Source organism: Anser cygnoides, chromosome 3 (genome assembly GCF_040182565.1).
Source record: "Anser cygnoides isolate HZ-2024a breed goose chromosome 3, Taihu_goose_T2T_genome, whole genome shotgun sequence".
Classification (NCBI taxonomy): domain Eukaryota; kingdom Metazoa; phylum Chordata; class Aves; order Anseriformes; family Anatidae; genus Anser; species Anser cygnoides.
Window position 1 is genome coordinate 19,496,179 of NC_089875.1, and position 21,028 is coordinate 19,517,206.

Genomic DNA, 21,028 nt, shown 5'->3' on the forward strand with positions numbered 1-21,028 from the left:
TTGTGGAATAACTAAACAGAAGTGGTTGAAAAGGGGGAGACAATTTTCATGACATATATTTGCAATATGATTTCTCATTTTCAATCAGCCTTCTGATTCTCTTTGAGCTATAACATCTTACCACCACACAAGTAAATTTTAGCATAAATTCTAAATTCTTCTCTCATCTGATGTTTTTATATAACTTACTCAAGCTTTGCTTTCTTCAGGCATTAGCTTCTTAGTATTTTGCAGCGTAGGCATTTTCAGTGAGTTTAAAAATAAATAAATAAATAAAACACTTTATTAGACTCATAAGCTATTGAAAGAAATTTTATATAAAGCTAACATACCAAAACAGAGTTTGAATAAACATTTTTACCCCAAATTTAGAACAAACTGCTTGAGAGATGTGCTTATAAACAAGTACTATTTTAAGCTTTGATACAAAAGTGTTTAGACACCTAACTTGTCTGGAAACAAGTGAGAGTCAGGTTCTAAATTCTTCAGTGGAACTGAGCCAGCAGTACAGTAATGGGTTATAGTTAGCATTGGAAAGCCCAGAATCTTAAATTCCTTCCTCTCTTCTCTCAGCCCTTAGGTTTTTAACTGCTAGGAGGCACTATTTATTGTGTACCGTGTGCCTTAAATCCAGTAGGCAGCAAGAGAAAACACATTCCATTTCTATCACCGTGAATTCTGTGCATGTACAGAGAAATCAGTGTTTTTTTCTTGTAATTCATTCTTAATTTTGATACGTGCAGCCCTTCAGAAATTCAAAACGGAGTCGACTCTTCTGTGAAGAAGATGACAGACAAATAAACACAAGGTCACCCAAAAGAAATCAGAAGGTTGCGATGGTTCCACAGGTACCTACATGTATGCAGATATTTTTTTACCAAAAAGGGGAACAAGCCTATCTGTGTTAGCTGAAGATTAGAATATATTTGCTTTTCAAGTTGCATTATCAGTTTATGAATATGCCTGTGAGGAAAGCTGTTGCTAGGAGTAAGCCACAATTCAAAACAGATTTGTATTTTTTTCCTCACAACTGGGTTCCTAAGTTTATTTGTGAGAGTACTTGTTCTTTTTGACCCTGGACATAAGCATACAGAGCTAGAAAGCAGTCCGTAATTGCCTATCTGGCTCCTGTGAACAATCATATTCTGTAATCTGCACAAATTTTTTCCACCTCAGTTAAAAACTGACTACGGTTCTTCCACAAACTAACTACATCATTTAGAAGGCTGCTGTAGAACTTTGTGTTCCAATAGGTAGGAACTAGCTTTAGATTAGTAGCCAAAATGTATTCATGGCCATCTGCACCTTCTTGATCCTGTAACGATACTGTCCTCCACTTCAAACAGCTTGGTTTTCTACTCTTCTACTTGTCTACTCCTTGGTATAGCATGAAAGAGCAGCAGTAATTTTTCTCACCCTTTATTTGCTATGTTAGACAGGGCAACATCTCTTTGTCTCAAAGAATTGACTCTGTAATACCTTTGTCATCCAAATCACTTCTCTGTATGTACCGTCACCTTATGAGCCTGGACTTGTCACACCGAAAAGATAGTATTTGAATACTGGTCTTACTTCCTTTCTGAACTGTAGTGCATAGTGTAGAATAGGGAAGACTTAGCAATTGCTGTTTTGCTGGGTCTGTTTTGTCAGAGATGAGGACCAAGGCATTTTTCCTCTTTTGCTACTATGATTTCTTAACAGTAGAAAGGCCTGGTTAATGTTCTAAGCCCAGTTAGTTTGTACTTAAATGTCTGGTTCAGGATGTCCTGTGGATTGCTAGATAAACCTTTGTGAGAGACTGCAGCTACTGTAGCTCACAGATCTTGCCATTGTGCTAGGCTTTGTTTTCCTGAAGTTCCAGCAGAAGAAAGTGGAATTGTATCTAGAAGGCAGTAGTTCAGCGCAGCAGGAGCCAACAAGATGGCAACTTTATTCTATTATTGCTGCTGCTCAATGTCATTTTTGAGCATTTAGACACTGATAACAACTAATTATGGCATGGGGACCCAGTTAAACTAATATTCTCGAAAACCTGTTTTTTTGAGTAAGTTTTTCTGTCAGTTAAGATAGCCATCCCTGCAAGGAAATTACAGAATTATTTTTCCACAGTCTTGTTTAAACACAGCATTGTGTAGTATGCATGTGATCTAAGACAAATGTCTTGTTTTGGGATTTATAAAATATCTTTCAAATTTAGTTAAAACTTGATTATGTCCATGCTAGGTACTCTTCCTTTTTATAAAAAGGCGACACTCTGCTCAGGGCTTTGACTTGATTAAACCAAATTAGTAAGAGTGGAATCACTAGTGCAAATGAGGGAGTTGGCGGTGCTGGCATGTGAGTCACCAAATCACACATGCCAACTTGAGACAACGTTCAGTGGTGCCTCAAACATTTGAGGTCTGTGTGTAGTTAGTGCCCATACTGTTGTTACTAATAATGTAGTTTCGCTGCTGGAAAATGTTTTCCTTAAAAGAGCTTCATGTAGAGATAATTTATATTGATCCTGTTAAAGTTTGCCATCTGTTTTGATTGCATTGCTGATATAGTGCAGTAAGGACAATTGTACATCTGCAACACAAAAAATTGTCGTGAAACAATATGTGCAATGAAGATGTAACAGTTATTAATATATGAATTTTTATCAAGAAAACCTAGTTTAATAATTTGAATATTGAAGAATATTAGACCATGTTTAACTATTTCCTTTATTTTACTGTATAGAAGTTTAATACAACAATGCCAACGCCAGACAAGAAGGCATCACAGAAGATTGGTTTACGGCTTCGTAACCTGCTCAAACTTCCTAAAGCTCACAAGTGGTGCATATATGAATGGTTCTACTCAAATATAGATAAGTATGTATTCTTTATATAAGTATTTTATTAGTATAAAAACAAGTCGTTTTCTGAAATTGAGCTACAGTTTTCCATATACTGGTTAAACATGCCAAAGTTCATTCTTAAATTTTTAGATCTTGAAAATTATTTTTTTTTGTTTGTTTGTTTTTATAATGAGCAACCTACTTGGGTAGCTCTTTTAGTCTTCTATGGAATGTCTTCCTTCATGGAAATATTTTTCTTTTTATGATCTCTGCCTCTACCAAATAGAAGATTTTATTCATGTACTTTTATCTTCTGAAGCCTGAAGTTATCAGAACACTTTAGCTTTTGTGAACCCTTGGGTCAGTGGTACTCAATGGAGATGGAAAGGAGACTGCTTCTTTGTAAGATGCTGCTTCCCTAAAAGTTATACATTTTTATTTTGTATGTTTATTTCCCATTATCCTGTTTTTATTGTGATCACTAACAGAGTGCTGGGTTATGACTGTTCAGGTCACCTCTACATGTCAGAATCTTTCTTGGATCTCCTAATCGATAGCTCTCAGATTGTTTCCACAGTCTATACTTCAGTCTTTTGGCACTTGTTCTTTTAACACCACTGTCAAGGTGGTATGAATTGTTTGAAAGAACCATTTTAATTTAGTCCCTAATCACGTAAAAACTAAAAATTCTAAAATGTAAAAATTGTTACTGGTTGACTAATATATGAAACGCTAACATTCAATATTCGAAAGGATGACTTCAGAGTTTACAAGCATTCTTTTCCAGAATTTATTCATAATAAAATAATTACTGTTCTTTTCTCCTATTTTAATAAGGATTGCTGTAGCTCTTTTCCTTCAGCAGGCAGTCATAGCAACAGAAGAACATTTTAGGATATGTTTACCTCAAGCAGAAAAACTGCATGTTCATTTTAGTTTGTTTATAATTATTCTGTGGAAGTTGTTTTGAAAGAAATAGTCTTTACATACTTTTTTTTCCCCCTTGGTCTTATTTGGAAAACAAACAAACAAAAACCTTATTATTCCTAGTAGTAATTTTAATATCTGATGCTTATAATTTTGATATTTATAACAGTCCAAGAACTTTTTTTTCTCGAATAATTGTCTGTGGAGCTTTAGGTCTATCAGTAAACTAAAATTTGTGTTTAGTGGGTGACTCTAAAAACCTTTTTGATAGTTATCTTACATTACAAGCATACACTGGTATGATTATGTTAAGATATTATCATAGTATAGCTTACTAAGAAAGTACATATCTGCAGAAGAAAAACTGATTTATGTTGTGAGTGATACGATCTAGACAATATGAAGCACAGAAGAGTTTAAAGCATAGAGTTGTCAGCTGATGAAATACGGCACTCTCTACAAAGCTCAACATATTTTAATCAAATCTTATCCTCAATTGACATCATCTATTTAAATGCCGTATGCCTGCCATAAGTTTTAAAAATATTTTAATGTATCAAGCTATCATCTGATTATATATCATCTGCAATTATTAGATTATTGAGGCTGTTTCAGTTGGATTCTGTCTACAGTGCTATATGTAGGATGGTTTCCTGTAAGCTTCTGACACACCTGGAGACATCTAAAGAACAGCTTACTACCACAGTGATCATAGACCCCCCCAGAACCAGATACAGCTGTAGCTTGCTTACACCACATCGCAGACCTTCCAGTCTTATCAATGTGTTTATAGTTCACCTGTTTAAAGTCAAGTGATAGTTTAAAAAAAAAATCAAATACAGATTTTCTCTTAAAAAAAAAAAGTTGTTTTTATAACTTTCTTAGATGCTAATGTTAAAGACACTAAAACTAGATAAAATAAAACCTTTATACACTTACCTTTTTCTTGAGCGCCATTGATCATCCTTAGCAGTTTACTTTCATTTCATGCCACAGTTGCAGATCCTTTTACTGTAAAAATACTCTCTTCCATTCTTGCCTGAGTTTCCTTATCTCCATGAACCTTCCCTCTCTCCTGACACCTGACACATTCAGTTGAAAGTGGTGTTGCTTCCAAGATCCTCTCTCTTTGGGGTATTTCCCTCTTAAACCCTAGTACCCTGTAGAGAATAGAGGAAAGTGGCTTTACCTAGGATGCAGTTATTCTCTTGTTCTTACCAGGTGAGATTTATTTCACTTGCTATGGTTTTTAATCATTAACCTGCTATTAGGCAGGCATATCCATTGCTGCTCCCTTGTCTCCTCAGCCCAAGAAGAATGTGGTACTACAAAGTAAAAGACAGTCATAAAACATAAGGTATATCGTTGGGTTACGATAGGTCATAGCATCAAGAAAAATTCATAACTTGTGTAGGTAGGTTCTCTAAACTGTCACTTCTGTAATAGTGATCCTCCGCTTTATCATGGAGCCATGCTGTGATAGAATAAAAGTCTCCTGTAGAGCTACTGACAAGGACAAGTTGGCTCAATTTCCTGTATTTTTGGAACCCTCTGTTGAGAATCTGGTTTATAATTGAATGAATTTATGAAAAGGCTACTATTTTTGTATTCCTCTGTATCACCTTGCACCTATTGTCCTTTCCTTTACTCTTAATACCTCACCATATGTTTATGGTTTCCTTTAGTGGGTTGCAGTACTTTCATGACACTTCATTGGCTTTGCTGAAGTTTCTTTTGATGTTTTAACAGACCACTATTTGAAGGAGATAATGATTTCTGTGTATGCCTGAAAGAATCCTTTCCAAACTTGAAAACCAGAAAATTGACGAGAGTAGAGTGGGGAAAAATCAGACGATTGATGGGAAAACCACGGAGGTAATTTTCTCCCCCTACCTCTCCCTTTCCCTCACCCTTTCCCTCTCTCTTCCTCTTCAGTCAATGATTACATGTAGTTTTCATGTTACCTGAATTGTTCTTTTTTGAATTATTTTGCATGCAGGTAGTAAAGCTAAATAATAGCTGAGTGTAGAACAACTTTTTATTGAAATGGTTTTCTCTGAGTGCGCACACTGCTTCCCACCCCCCTCCCATTCCTTGTGTGTGTGTGTTCAGTCCATGCAGTTCTGATGAGCCAGTACTTTAAATGTTCTCTTCCCATCCTAGATAACTTGAGTGTTCAAGCTAGCCTATGTTGAAATTATTACTCTATCTTCCATGTTGCATTGCTTCCTGGCATGAAGCCAGGCCAGTTTTCCACTACATGTTTTTTGGATATAACTAGCTCTTGGCGGGGAGAACAAATGCATGTTTTCTTCTCATTTTTTTTATTACTTTTTAAACCATTTTTTAGATCCTCAGCTTCTCCTGGCTGCCAAAACAGGGACAGGGGAAGTCACCCATATAATATTGAACATCATAGATGAGAATCCAGAGTTGAATGAAAAGTGTATTTTGTTCTCTGATTAAGAATTCTTAGATTTTAAACGCAATGATTCAGTTCAGTCTTTTCACAGAATCTATACAATTTAGGACAGAGAAGAGAAAGCTCAGGGGGGATCTCATCTGTGTGTATAAATCCCTCAAGGGAAGGTGAAAGGACAGGCTCTTTTCAGTGATGTCTAGAGACAGGGTAAGAAGCAGTGGGCGCAAACTGAAACAGGAGGGTGCTGTCTGAATGTAAGTAATCAGATTTTTACCGTGAGGGTGATTGAGCACTGGAACAGGTTGATGAGAGAAGCTGTGGAGTCTCCCACCTTGGAGTTACTCAAAGGCCATTTGGATGTGGTCATGAGCAACCTGCTCTCAGTGTTCCTATTTGAACAGGGGAGTTGGACCAAGTAATTTCCAAAGATCCCTTCCAAGCTCAACCAGTCTGTGATTCCCTAAATTCTGTAAGATCAGGAGAAAAAAATGTGCAAGTAGTGTTCAGGTAAGAAAAGACTGGTTTATTTATATAAATTACTAAATATGCAAACTTAAAGCACTGAATCAATTTCATAGATCACTGTATCGAGTCAGATCGTATTTTGTCTGATGGAGGCTATTTAATCTTACATGGCCGTAAACAGCTTTACATAATTATAAATGCTACTGCGTGGAAAGCAGCAGAGCCACCTTAACAATAGCTCCTTTTGGAAAGGTGTTCATATCGTTTAAGCTTAATTGTGAGTTTTTAGTTCTTCTATCATTATGCTTCCCACTGAGAGGGAGTTGGTGTAGCTGGAGCTTCAATCATCATTTAACTCTTACTCATTTGACTTTTGCCAAAAGTAAGTACCACTATATAATAGATGTATATACTTTTTTTTGTTAAGCTGTCGTATAGTCTTTTTTTTTTTTTTTTTTTTTTGAAAAGAGAGCCTCATGCTTAAGAAGCCACAGTTCTAAATGGTCAGGAAGTTCTTTTACATCAATTCTAAAATACAAGCACTTGACTGGATGTAGAGTCTGGTTTTGTTTGTTAACCAAAAGATTATGAGATCTTGCTTTTTGTCAGCCTAAAATAGGCGTTTGTTTGTTTTTAATTTCTTTAATAATTAAAAACAAAGAAATACTGGCAAAATTTTTCAAGATCTCTGGAGAGGTCCTTGGGTTCAGTTATAACAGGTTTTGAATGATTCTAAATCAGTTGAATGCTTATTCAAGACAGTTTTCATCTAGTTCTAGGACAAAGTCTTTTGACATTACTATTCTGTTAGAAATGTCTTGTCTGTCCTCGGTCATATGCAAGTAAGGCAAATTCCATGGCCATACTAGTATCTTCCCTGGAGGGAGGAAAAAACATACGACATATTACATTCACAGTGTTAATGGCAGAGAGAATAATAGTTTCTCTGTGTGATAGCTGTGCACATGGTTGTCTTTTTTCTTCTTCCATTTTGTGTTAAATATATTGTAATATTTTCTTATGTCTGCTACTACTTTAAATGTCCTATCACACCAGCAACAGTGTGGTTGGTTGGCACAACAGTATTCTTCCTGGGAGCCTGCAAAGCTTGTAAGATTCCAGTAGACTCTGGGGAAAGATATACTCCAAGAAAAGGAAGAGGTAATAGTTAGTCTTGTCTACTCTATATAAATTTCAGTGGGGTTGTGAAATAGGAATGGATGTGAATTAAGCTTAGATATGCCTGTCCTGACATTGTATGATGGTGATGATTCCCGTGTTCAAACATTTGTGACCAAGGTAGAAGCCTAAAAGAGTGTTCAACCTCTTAAATAAGTCTCTCTGGAAAACTAAAGAGGTTGCAATGTGATCTCTACCATAGTTTTCACCTTCATTTTTTTTCATAGGAATGGTACAAAGATGAGAGGACCTTTTTTAAGGACGTTTTGAGGGAGAAGGGCTTGGCGACTTCCTATAACAGAAGGCAGAAATACATTGCAAATACTTTCTACCTCCATGACCCACAGCATTTGGGAAAGAGTCTGTTTGAGAACATCTGGGCTAGTAGAGAAACATTCGTAACGTTTATGTTGTAGGGCCTTCAGTGTCGTTGATTACGTCTATTCTTGGCCCTTTTTTTTCCTCCCTTTTTTTTTTGTCTTGCTGTGATTAGTCACTGTTCTCCTCAATGGAATTGAAATGCCCTGACCTGCATTTTGCTACTTGACATTTAGAGCACATGACAAGCCCTATTTCATACTTGTTCCTCTCCAGTAGTAAATACAGGGCAAATAATGTCTTTAAATAGCAATATCCAAATAAGCTTTGCATAAATCCCCCAACCACCATATATCTCTACTATATCCGTTTCCAGATAGTTTGAATTTCTAATGAGGATCACTAGGCAATACACAACTCCAAGGTAAATTAATTCTGCTCTTCAATGGTAAACCAGTGAGTGGACACACCCCCACAGTTGCTCAATCTACTATATGTTTATAGACTACACAACACATCGGGATTTGAAAATCTTGAAAAAGAACCTTTGTTGCAGTGCATTACTGCCCAGGTCTAGCAGAAGTACAGCATAGCTTCAGTTTATTTCTGTTCATGCATTTTTGTATGTCTTTCCTGGGGCTTAGATCTCATTGTGTTTAATGTCGTACATACTGATCAAAACAGATGGTTCATGCCCCATAAGAACTTTGAAACCATGAATAAGATAAAAGGCAAAATATGTGTATGCACATAGACAGCAAGTGTGAAACTGCTGCTTGGTGTGAAAGCAAATCGTCTCAGTACATTGGCAGCTTAAGAGAAATCATACATACTGCAAGAAAGAGAAATTTTGGAGATTAGCAAAATGGCTTTTTGAAATTCTTTGAGTGAAGGGTATACAGAAAGCATAAGATTGTTTATTTCATCATATAGCAAGAGTAATAAGCAGACTTGCAAATAGGAGCTGACTGCTCAGTGCTACATGATAGATAAATAACGAAGCAAGATCTTGAAAGGTTTTAAAATGGAAAATAGTTGACAGTATAGTGATAGGAACCAGTGGAGGAGGTATCAGTGTCTTCTAAAACAGTCTTGTAAAGTAGCACTTCTTATTGATCAGTAATCAGTATATACCTATAGACGTTCTACAGAGAAAGGTTAAATTGCACTTGACTGCAGTAAAGCAATTAAGAAAGGTGTAGTAAATTATTTCTTTAATAACTACTTCTGCAATTAAGCAGACCTACAGTAGCAACCTGTATTCCTTTTTTAAAGGGCTTCTGTTGTTGACACAAGAATTATATTCCTTTTTAACAAGGAACAATAGACAGGATCAAATCCTAATGTCTTTATGCTTTTAGTATTCTCCTCGTGCATCAGTAGATTACAATGAAAATGGATAAAAACAAGTAAGGGCTTTGGGACCAAAACAAAGTGAAGTATGAACTGTTAGAGGTTATCTGATTTTTACACAGTAGCCCACGTTCAAACAAATTTATACTGTTACTGTGATCAATGTCAGAGCAATTCACCTGCATAATAGAGATTTTTGTATCTGAGTTGTACTCTGCACGTATGCAAGTAGAAGAGACAAGGAAGTGACGTTTTATGTTGAGCCTGACACTCTTTCTTACAAAGTCAGTTTAAGTCAGTTTAACTGATCTAACTGATCCAATGGGTTCTGTTCTGTATTGGCAAGAAATGGCAGGCAGAGACCTCACAGTAAGTTCTGAGTACAAACACTGAACTAGTATTCAGGATAGGCTGGATGTGAGACCTGCTTTAGCTTTGTTGTGAGACCAGGTGGATCACTGTAAGTAGAAAAAAGTCCTAAAAAGTTATACTCTTCTGAAATACTAATGCAAACAGCATTTCTGAGTGTTTGTTGTTGTTTTTTTTTCTTTGTTTTTAAGTAAACTGTTATTCTAGGATAATTTTGGGGACTCAGGCTGTCTAAATCTGTTCACTGAAATTGTTCTCTCTTGAGCACTTCAAGCTTTTTCATTTTCTCTTGATGAGCTGTAAACTGTGCTTATTTACTTGTTATGTCTTTGTGTATGTATGTTTTCAGTGTTGAATTTAAGTATAGTTTTACCTAATTGTATTATAGATGTTCCTCTGCCTTCTTTGAGGAAGAGAGATCAGCGTTAAAACAGAAGCGGCAGAAAATAAGGCTTTTGCAGCAGCGTAAAGTTGCAGATATTTCACAGTTCAAAGATCTTCCAGAAGAAATTCCATTACCACTTGTAATAGGAACAAAAGTTACAGGTAACTTCTTAAAAACAAACAAATGAAAACCAAAGTTCTGCAAATTTTAGTAAACCATAAAGTACTTAGTCTATGTAGGTAAAATAAATTTAAAAGATTACAAATTGTATGTTTTTATTGTTAGCTCATTGAGAAAGTGCTTGTGAGGATTACCTAGTATTTGTAAAACAGCGACAGAGTTTTGAGATATGGATTTATTACGGTTTACTATTTCTGGTGTTCATAATCCAGATTATTATTATTTTTTTTTTTAAGTCTAGTATATCTAAAAAATCCTGGAGAGAGAGATGCTTCAATGCAAAGAGCTGAGTACTGTCTGAAAGTTTAAAATCTGACCTAATATAAAACTTAAGCTCTGTTTTTCATAAACATAAAAATACCTGTTTCAAAGCAGTTATACGATTAATTTTCCAGTGTAGTTAGACACACATGTTAAACATGACATTGTTTTACACAAAAAATTGCACAGAACTGAGAAAGCAGTACCGGTAAAAACATTCCTTTGGAAAATGACTCAGCTTTGTTAAAACACTGAGCTTTGTTAAATTTCATAAAATCTTGAATACCTCCATCCTATCTATTCGTGGTGTGGGGTTGTTTTCTCTTGAGCACGGTATGGCCCACTCAGGCCACTTCTGCTTATTCCTTTCTGATATCTTCAGCATCACTATCCTTAATTCTTGCTGATGAGCAGGCATGCAAAATGCTGTATCTCCTTACTCTCCTAGAGATGTATCCTTGAGCTGTATTCTTTGTTGTCTTTCACTAAATATGCAGTTATCAGTGGAAGACATCAAATAGAAATGGTATACAAAATCACTCAGAAACTGATTTTTGCCTGCAGAATCTGACTGTCAGAAGGTATTGAGTATTAAATGCTGTTCTACATAGACATAAATGTAGTGCTAAGGAGTAGATTTGAGAAATATTTGACTTGCAAAACTAAATTTGACAAAAATTAGGTAGTATTTCTAGTGCATACAATTCTTTTTCAGGGTTTGATTTTTTTCATTTAATCTAGTCAGTTTTGTTTTTTGTTTTTAATACAAATATATATGTATTGGATGATGCCAGGGTTACTTGCAAAAGATACATTAAGTCTGTTTTTGGCATCACAATGTTATAATATTTGTGTGTGTTGTGGTGTTTCTTTGTTTTTTATTCATTTATATATTTTTTTTTAGCACGGTTGCGAGGTGTCCATGACGGACTCTTCACAGGACAAATAGACGCCGTGGACACTCTTAATGCTACATACAGAGTTACTTTCGACAGGGCAGGTCTTGGAACACAGACAGTCCCAGATTATGAAGTTCTTGTAAGTATTAACAACACATTCTTAAAATAGTTTTAATGAAAGAAAACAGCATGCAATTCTATCCTTTAACCAAAAAGAATAAAATTCAAAATATTACATCCAGGTTGTATTGTCATAAAATAGAAACAAGCGTACCAGGTGCCTGGGAATTTCCAGGAGAGTGAGCTCATACTGCTCATGGTTTTATAGAGCAGGATAACCTTCTGTAATACAAACATAATGGCTCAGACTGGAATAACTTACTAGAGCTAGTGTTATAGCCTGAGTTGAGTATGAAGAAGTATAATGAGTAGTGTAAGATCCCAAAAAAAATTCTGCTATGGCATCCAGGCAGGAGTTGTAGAAAATGTTTAAGGAAATCTGACCCTTTGTAATTTGACAAAATGAGTAAAGGCTTGTGGTAGTTGGAAGCAAGTATTATGAGTTGATTGAGTCTAATTTTCAAGCTTCTGTGGTAATGAAACTAACTGTGATGACACTGCTTTGGTCAAAAAAATTGTAGTTATTTCCTAGCTCTCGTGCTTTTGTACAAATTTATGAGCTCCATGGATTGTTCCTGCTAAATGTTCTGACCTAGATTGCAAAATTTTTAGATGGCATCATATTCTTTAGTATCTTGTGTAGCATTCAGTCTACTAAGGGACAACTAACTTGTCTGAGGACTAGTCTCTGTTACGATGAGAGTTTGGAGCCTCTAGTGAACTTGTGTTCAGTCATGATTTGTCTGCAACTTGCCAATAGAATTTTTGGAAATACTCTTGTGAGGGTCTGTTTTTTGATGTGATGCAAACTCCAGCATTGGAATATGGTTTTAAAGCTCTTGCTAGCCCAAAAGCAAAATGTTACTCTTTCAGTCTTTCAGTGTTTCTTGGGTTTGGGGTATGGATGTGCGTGGCTAGTCCAGATTCCAGAAATAAAATATGTATACTGTAAGGGGTGTTTTTAATTAGCCTAGCACCTGAAGTATGTCCTTCCTTTTCCCGTCATATAGAGTAATGAGCCCCATGAAACAATGCCAATTGCTGCCTTTGGACAGAAACAACGGCCTTCTAGGTTCTTTATGACCCCTCCCCGATTGCATTATACACCTTCACTCCAGTCTCCAATTACAGTAAGTTACTTATTTCATGTAATTTGTAATATTAATCAGTAATATATTTTCCGATACACGGTACAGCTGTTACCTTATACAGTTTTTAATTTTCTGAGGTTGTTCATTAAGATAATTTCATTTAATAGCTTAATTTAGAGGGATTTACTGCAATCTGCTTTCCTTATAGGATAGTGATCCTTTATTAGGACAGTCTTCATGGAAAAACAAAATTTCCGGCACAGATAGTGAAACACTAGGTGGCTTTCCAGTAGAATTCCTCATTCAAGTGGTAAGTGTTAACTGCAACTCTTACTTTGTTGTGTTTTGTCTTTTTTGTGTTTATTCTAATTCTTCCGCAGTTAAATGACCACCTGTTGATTTATGAGGTGGTGATATTGTGATATCAAAATGAACTTTTCAGAAGATACCAGTAATGCTTGTTCTGAGTTTCTTCCTTTTTTTTTTTTTTATTGTTCTCACTTGTTCATAAGCTTTGAAATGTGCTACTCTTAATTTAGACCTCAGGATGGCCTTTTGACTCCAAATGTGTATTCTTAGCTATACCAGTTGGTCTGAAAAAAATATATTATTTCTACCTGCAAACTTTGTACTATGCTAAAGACTTTTTTTTATTTAAAATATTCTTGCGTTATGCAAAGAACATTTGCCCGTCTTACATTATCATATGTTGTATAATATTGTATCCAGCGTTAGGTAGTGTGTCCCACCTGCCTTGGAGAAGAAATGAACCACTTTATTCCCTGAATGTATGCTATAGATCTTTTTTCTTCCCAGGAGAGCACCAAGACCTGCCAGGAACCAGCAGATCTCATGAGGGAGATTGGTGGTACTTTGGCAGGGCCAGGAACAATGGCAGCCACCCCCTACATGTACAAAAGGCAGCCCTTAGGCAGCGCTACAAACACGGTCTGGTGCAGCAGTCAGGGTGTGGAGTGTCAGTTTGTGTGTGGTGGGTGTGCGGGGAGAGTGTATCATGGAGGAGTGCCAACCTACTGGCTGAGTAGGACACTCAAAGTGCATGTAACCCAGCACCCAGGGACCTGGTCAAGAGTACTCATTCTGCCTGAGTCTCAAGGCCGAATTTTAGAGCGAAGGCTGCTGTTCCAAGCGGGGAGTCTGCACCATCTACCCCAGAGATGGCCAGCGCCTCCACGCAGACAGAGTTGCTGAAGGGAGAAGCTGCAGTGAAGACCTCAGACTGCAGGAAGTGCCTCGACTCCTGTGGCCTGCAAAAGGTGTGCCCAGGTGGAGGACCTCTAGCAGGTGGCTGCGCTGCAGGAGGCAGTGAGAAGGCTGCATAACATCAGGGAGGCTGACAAAGGAGTTAGCTGGTTCCAAGCACAGTCTCCAGTGAACCCACAGACAAACAAAAAACTCCCCAACCAGCACGTGCAGCAGGCAGAGGGGCCATTAACACAGAAGAATGAAAACTTGCAATAGCAAGGGCCAGCAAGAGGAAGAGATTTTCCCCAAACCTTGAGGTGCCATTGCAGAACCACTTAATCGCTGGAGACTGAAGAGGAAAGACCCGTCACATCAGGAGAGATGCTGGAGCTGACTAACGCAGCCCGGTTTGCTCCTATAACAACCAGTGCAACTAAGAAAAGGCAATGGGTGATGGTAGTAGGCAACTCTCTTCTGAGAAGTACAGAGGCACCCATTTGCTGATGTGATACCTTCTCTAGACAGGTGTGTTGCTTAATGGGGGCTTGTATTAGCGATGTCACCAAGAGGCTACCAAGCGTTGTACAGCCCGCTGACTATTATCTACTGCTGTTGTTCCATGTGGGCACCAGTGATACAACCAGGAGCAGCCTGAGGAGTATCAAGAAGGACTACAGAGCCCTGGTAACAGCGATAAGGGACTCTGGAGCACAGGTAGTTTTTCCATCAGTCCTCCTGGTCAAAGGGAAGGGATTTGAAAGGACCAGTCAAATCTGGCGAATCAACAAATGGTTACAGGGCTGGTGCCACAGCCAGGGGTTCAGCTATTTAGACCATGGGACTTGCTTTGAGGAGTGTAATCTTACTGGCATTACGGAGATGTGGTGGGATGGCTCCTATGACTGGAGCGTTGGAATGAAAGGATACAAGGATACAGGCTCCTTACGACTTTTTTGCCTCAGTCTTCACCAGCAAGTGCTGTAGCCACACTGCCCGAGTTGGAGAAGTCAAAGACAGAGACTGGGAGAATGAAGAACCCCACCCACTGTAGGAGAAGATCAGGTTTGAGACCATCTAAGAAACCTAAATGTGCTCAGGTCCGTGGGACTGGATAAGATGCATCTGTGGGTCCTGAGGGAACTTGCAGGTGAAGTTGCTACGCCCCTGTCCATCATACCTGAGAAATTGTGGCAGGGGAAACATAGCCTGAATTTTTAAAAAGGGAAAAAAGGAAGACCAAGGGAACTATGAGCCAGTCAGTCTCACCTCTGTGCCCAGCAAGATCATGGAGCTGGTTCTTCTGGAAACTATGCCAAGGCACGCAGAAAATGAGGAGGTGATTGGTGACAGACTACATGGTTTCACAAAGGGCAAAAAATGCCAGAACAAATCTGGTGGCCTTCTACAACGGGGTTACAGCATTGGTGCCTAAGGAAAGAGCAACTGATGTCATCTACCTGGCTTGTATGTATTATGACTGAGAATAAAGTCATCAAGAAACAAGTAATAAATGTAATAAATTTTTTTAAAAAGTTTTTTATCCTTACATGCAATATATATCCTTTGATATTTAATCGACTATTCAGCAAAGTCTGTACTTCTAGTCAATACTAAAAGTTAGAAGATGTTTTTTCCAAGTGCTCAGCTGCAGTTTTAGGTTTTTGTGTTTGTGGTTGGTTTTGTTTGTTTGTTTGCTTGTTGTTTATTTGTTGTTGTTTGTATTATTTGGGAAAAGCTTAAATTTATATTGGGAAGAAAACAATCTAAGACAAAAAAGATTGTTTGCAATGCTGCTGTGTGTCCAGTAGAGGGAATACAGAACAATCAGAAAAGTTGACCAGTCTTTCAGATTGCTATGGAGAAAATAAATATTTTTTCATCTTAAAAGACAGGAAGAAAAAACTAAGAGCGGATGCTGGATTTTTGTCTGTTTTCTGCTTGTAAAAATTTTGGAAATATTCCCTATTAAGCTATTGCAGACATTGAAATGCTTGTTGTATATTCTTTTGACTACAAAATGAAATATAAAGTACAAATCTAAGCATACTGCTTGGGTTGTTCCTTCATGTCTTTTAAGGTGTGGAAAAGCATTGTACTAAAACCGCTTTAATGAGGCCTATATAACAGTAAACAGGATGAGTTATGCTGAAAATGGAGCTGCTGGGCTAGAATAAAATTCAGACTGGCCTGAATTAAAGTATACTGGCAAATGAAAATGCAATTCTGTTTAATAAAAATATACCAATGGGAGAAAGTTAGTAGACGTAAAATGGTGGAAAGTCAGTTTCTTGTAGAAAGAATTAAATTATCTTGACTACTGGAATATTTCTGGGAGTAGGATGAATATAAAATAAAATGCAAGGTCATGAACTGGAGAACTAGGGCCCACATCCTTGAATATATCTGGGCATCAAAATAGAAGTGAAGCACCGCATACCTGTCCCCCAAACCTGCAAGGTAATATAGCCTGCACTAAGCTAGGGACTCACAGACTTCGTCAAGGAGAGAGGTCTACATGTGTTAGCTGTTAGGTGGTGCTGGCAGCATAGCTTGGTGAGGAACTTCTTGGCAGCGGTGTCAGATGAGGTACAATCCTTTCCTTTCTCCCAGGTGTTTTTTTGCCAACATGAGCATTTGTGTGGTAGTGAACAAGATAATCCAGCTCAAAAGCAACGATTTAAAAACTCTTTTTCGTGCCTTTTCTGTATGTATGGTTCATCGTTTTCAGTTTCCTGATGGGGTTCTCCATATAGCTGCAGAACTGCATGTGCTGGCTCACCGTGGGCATTGGGGGATAGCACAAGGACAGAAGTGAATGTCTGGAATGGGAAGAGTTATCTATGCAGTATTGTTCTGTGTGTCTGGCTGTAGCTTGTCATCAGTTCATAAGATGCACCTGGCAAAGTATTTGTGGCAGAGAGTATTGATGCTGGTAAAAATGTTGTTTAGAATAGTGGTGTAGATGTCCTGGTGCTCATATTTAAGGAAGGATTACAGCGAATAGAAAAAGATACAGAGAGCCTCAACAGTGTAAGAGAGCAGGAGCTTTTTATGGGAGAGTAGACTTGAAAGGCTTGGGTTGTGAAAGTCTAGTGAGAGAATGGTGGATAAATGGAGTGCTTTTACTGTGTGTGAAAACAGGGCTAAACACAGAGGACAGGCTGTATTTAAGCTGAAAAACAGCTTGGTCAGAACAAATTGCTATGAAGTGAGTAAGAATGCATTTAACATGGAAATTTCAAGAAGATTCATAATTAGCTGAAAGAGGTCCTGGAAGAGCTTTTCATTAGGATTTGTGAGGGCAATAAACCTGGCTGCCTGAAGACTGAGCTTCAAAATCAATGATGGGGATTGTAGATGAGGAGATGTATGTTGAACTAGAAGTTCCTGTTTCTCCCAGTCTCGTGTTCCACTTTTAGAATGCAGTTAAACCCTTTGAAATTTTTAAACGGAGACAAGATGTCAGGTTTTATATCAATAATAAAACTGTTGTTGGTTGTAGTGGAGCTATAATTTCTCTCCATGTGCCTGAGAGAATATGAATGGCTTTATAAGTGATGTGTGTGTTGAGAGCAGTCCAAGTGATTTCCTCGTCAGCTTGGTAGATTCACAGGGCAGAAGAAACAGGGTATTCCCTCTATAAAAGAAGCGGGGAAAATGGAAAGACCAGAGTTGTTCTCTATAAAGTAGATTCAATCTTTATACCAGGAGATTGACAAGGTTTCACTGCAAGAACGTACATAAAGGGCTGCTGCTTAGTCCAGGGCACAGCTGAGAACAGAATTAGAACTCTGAGCAAAAGCTATGGTAGGACACGGGCTGTTAGTTGTAGCACATGGTGGTATCACCATGAAGAGTCTTGATTCTTCAGCCTCTAACAGTATATATTGTTTTTCTATAGGGAATTCCAGCTGATAAGTTTTAGGTTTCTTCTATCTAGGACACTTGAAAATGCTTTTAAAATCTCTGAAAAAATCCATTGTTTAGTTTTACTTATTTTTTACTTCTGCATCTTCGCTTGAAGAACAACTGAGAAATGTATTTTAAAATTATGAAAGAAACATACATTTTATTATCTTGAATTTGTGTGCTGTTTCAAAACTGCATAAGGACCTGTTTGTTCTAAAACTAGCTCCTTTGTTTTAGACCAGGTTATCAAAAATCCTTATGATCAAGAAGGAACACATCAAACAATTAAGAGAGATGAATACGGAAGCAGAAAAGCTGGTGAGAATTTTCTCTTTTCAGTTCTTAAGTTATGGTATACTTTAACAGCTAATACAAACAGATAAAAATTAAAAGTCTATATAAAATCCATATATTTTATTGCTTTCTACTATGTGGTGGGATTCTTATTTTTTTAAGACAAGTCAGAGAGGTCAGTTGTTTCAAATGTGATTCCACTTTGAAAGCATTATGCTTTGGAAACAGATTAATGTGAACATCAGGATAGTATTTGCTTCCTTTATGTGTTAATTGATATATGTTATGTACTTGGAGGGTTTGGGGGGTCAGTTTATACAGTAAGGCATTTATCTTAATTTTACTTTGTGGAGGTAGGTATTCATTTAGCTTTCTGGACAATAACTCAGTTTAGGGGGTTTATTTATACATCACTGAATGCCCTTAACCTGGATTTCATATTACAATACTAGACCAGCTATGGCATAATTATCATCAGCAGAACAGTTTTTCTTGCTAGGTTTTTATCTAATCATCAGTCAGTAAATCCAAAATGATAAGAATGCCTCTTCTACCACCCATGGCTATCAATCAACTTGAATGTGGAAAGGTGTCAGTCTCAACCGTCTGCCAGCATCCGTTCTGCCAGTATCTCTACAATGCACAGAAAGAACGCTGAAGTTTGTGGAGAGGAAAAGGAATCCTTTTTATTTCTTTAAACCAAAAATGCTGACTTTTTAATTTAAAATATTTGAACGTTGAAGACTTTATCGTAGTAAGATCTCCCTCTTTGTCCTTTCAGTGATCATTTGCACGTTCTGTTATTCTGTTTCCTACTGTCCCAAGGCTGATCTTCAAAACCTTGTTAGTATTTCAGTTATTACGTTATCTTTTTGTCTTTTAATTGTGCTTAATAAAAATAATAATTAAAATAGATGCAAAAAGGAGCAAGATTAAAACATGTTATTGCAGCACGTAACTCTGATACTGAAAAATTACCAGCCCTTCATAAACTAAAAAGAATTCTGTTCCTACTGAGATATTAGTACTTTTGCAGAGGTAAAGAAATCCACAGAAAGGGCTGAACTTTCAGAGCCTTCCTCTGGCAAGAACCCAGATATTAACATGCCACTCAGCTACTGTGTTATAAATTTCACTTTATTGTGAAATAAGAATACCAAGGAAAATGGCAAAATGGAGAGAGCATTCTAAGAAGCAATAAGGAAGATAATGATTCAGGAATAAACATTAAATTTTAACTCAGTTATAGCCTAGATAAGGACTTTGAGATACCTTTCTTATGCTGTTTGCTTTGTAAATAAGCGATCGTAACACACTTTTTTTGTCACTATTTAAAGCTGTCCTGATAAAAATAGAGGACATGATACCTTTCTACTGGGTCATGTTCTTAGCCTGTCTGTAATACTCTTGGTCCTCTTGGTAATCCCATCTACATTGGTTCTGCTTACCATACGCTATCTCTCCCTTAAAAAGTATTTTCTTTCAATGTTCCTCTTTCCGGCACCAGTCCACTTGAACGTCAGTATCACAACTGAACATGCATAAAATGGAATGCTTTGAGTTCATTCAGGAATAGTTCAATTGTCAGACTTTGCTAATCTTTCATAAGATTCATAAAATTGTTAGAATAACGCTGTCGTTTGGGGACACTTTTTTTAGTGATTGGTCCAACATAGAAGTAAAGAGAACTGACCAAAATCAGAAGTGGTACTGAATGAAGTCCATTATTATCTGGCAATAACAATAAATTCAAATTTACATGAGGCAGGGAAAAGACAGCTTACTAACAGTTAAGCATTTTGACATCACTATACTAATCTTGGTTGCAGGCTATAAACAAGTTATGTATGCAAAACAGTAATTACTTTTCTGATAGCCACTTGGAGAAACGAATGCAAGTAAAAAGGATGGCTGGTTCATTTTTTCACTTGACCTGCAATGAAGATGAGGTAAAGGTGATGCTGGTTGACCAAGAGAAGCATGTAGATGCTCCATGAAAGAGATGCTACCTGTTTCCATCTACCGAAAGCCATCTGTCTCTTGTCTGTGAGGTCAGCTGTTTGTCAGTGTTTCCAGATCTTGGATTGGTCTTGGATCATAAATAATGCTGGTGTTGAGAAATACTTCTTTCATCTTCAGTAATACAGAATGCCCTCACCCATTTCTTTCTGATACGGAGTTCACAACCGCCTGTGGCTTTCATGGCTACCCTGTATTAGGCCAGTGTGCTCTAGAGGGGGCTGGTCACTGAAGAAGGTCTGAAAGTTACAGTTATTTACTTATATTCTAGAGTCGGAGGAAGCATATCAAATTTATGCAGGTTTCCTGTTTGCTAGGTGAATTCTGAAGTCATGATGTTAGTTTAAAGCACTGTTAAATTGGTATTCAGACTTGTCAATCCCTGGGCATCATTTCAGAGGTCAAGTTTAAAGTCCTTAATCCAGGACTGATAACTAAAACCTTGATTTGGAGTTTCTGGCCTGAAGCCTCCTGATGAAGGCTCTTGACGTTTAAATTTACTTCATCTCTTGTAAAATCTATGGCTATAGGATTGATTGTATGAGGTATCTGTATCTCAGACTTGTGGCTGAGGAACTGTGGAAATGTATCTAACTTACCATGAAAGAGGCTATTTGTAGGGGAAACTTACAATATGTTGTGTATTTTGTTTCAATTTCATAAATATTACCCAAACAACATCAAGATACGCTGTGAAAGCAATGTAAGAAAAACAGTACTGTATTGGTTTTTTTGTTTTGTTTTGTGTTTTGAAATTGTGCTTATCCAAAATACTTACGTTACCAAATGTAAGCTATAGTAACTTTT

General features: G+C 37.3%; 1 protein-coding gene across 3 annotated transcripts in view; it reads left to right on the forward strand.

The window, feature by feature from the left end:
* LIN9 (lin-9 DREAM MuvB core complex component) overlaps positions 1-21,028 on the forward strand; it is a 40,121-nt gene that overhangs the window by 15,220 nt on the left and 3,873 nt on the right. The window contains exons 4-11 of one of the 3 annotated variants that reach the window (XM_066993631.1): positions 744-848; positions 2,725-2,858; positions 5,501-5,626; positions 10,246-10,403; positions 11,588-11,721; positions 12,713-12,832; positions 13,002-13,103; positions 18,146-18,226. In XM_066993631.1, the coding sequence (XP_066849732.1) occupies positions 744-848; positions 2,725-2,858; positions 5,501-5,626; positions 10,246-10,403; positions 11,588-11,721; positions 12,713-12,832; positions 13,002-13,103; positions 18,146-18,226 (960 nt within the window). Of the gene's footprint in view, positions 1-741; positions 859-2,724; positions 2,859-5,500; positions 5,627-10,245; positions 10,404-11,587; positions 11,722-12,712; positions 12,833-13,001; positions 13,104-18,145; positions 18,227-21,028 lie in introns of those variants that run through there. The other 2 variants (XM_013174051.3, XM_066993632.1) reach the window with 2 other exon arrangements.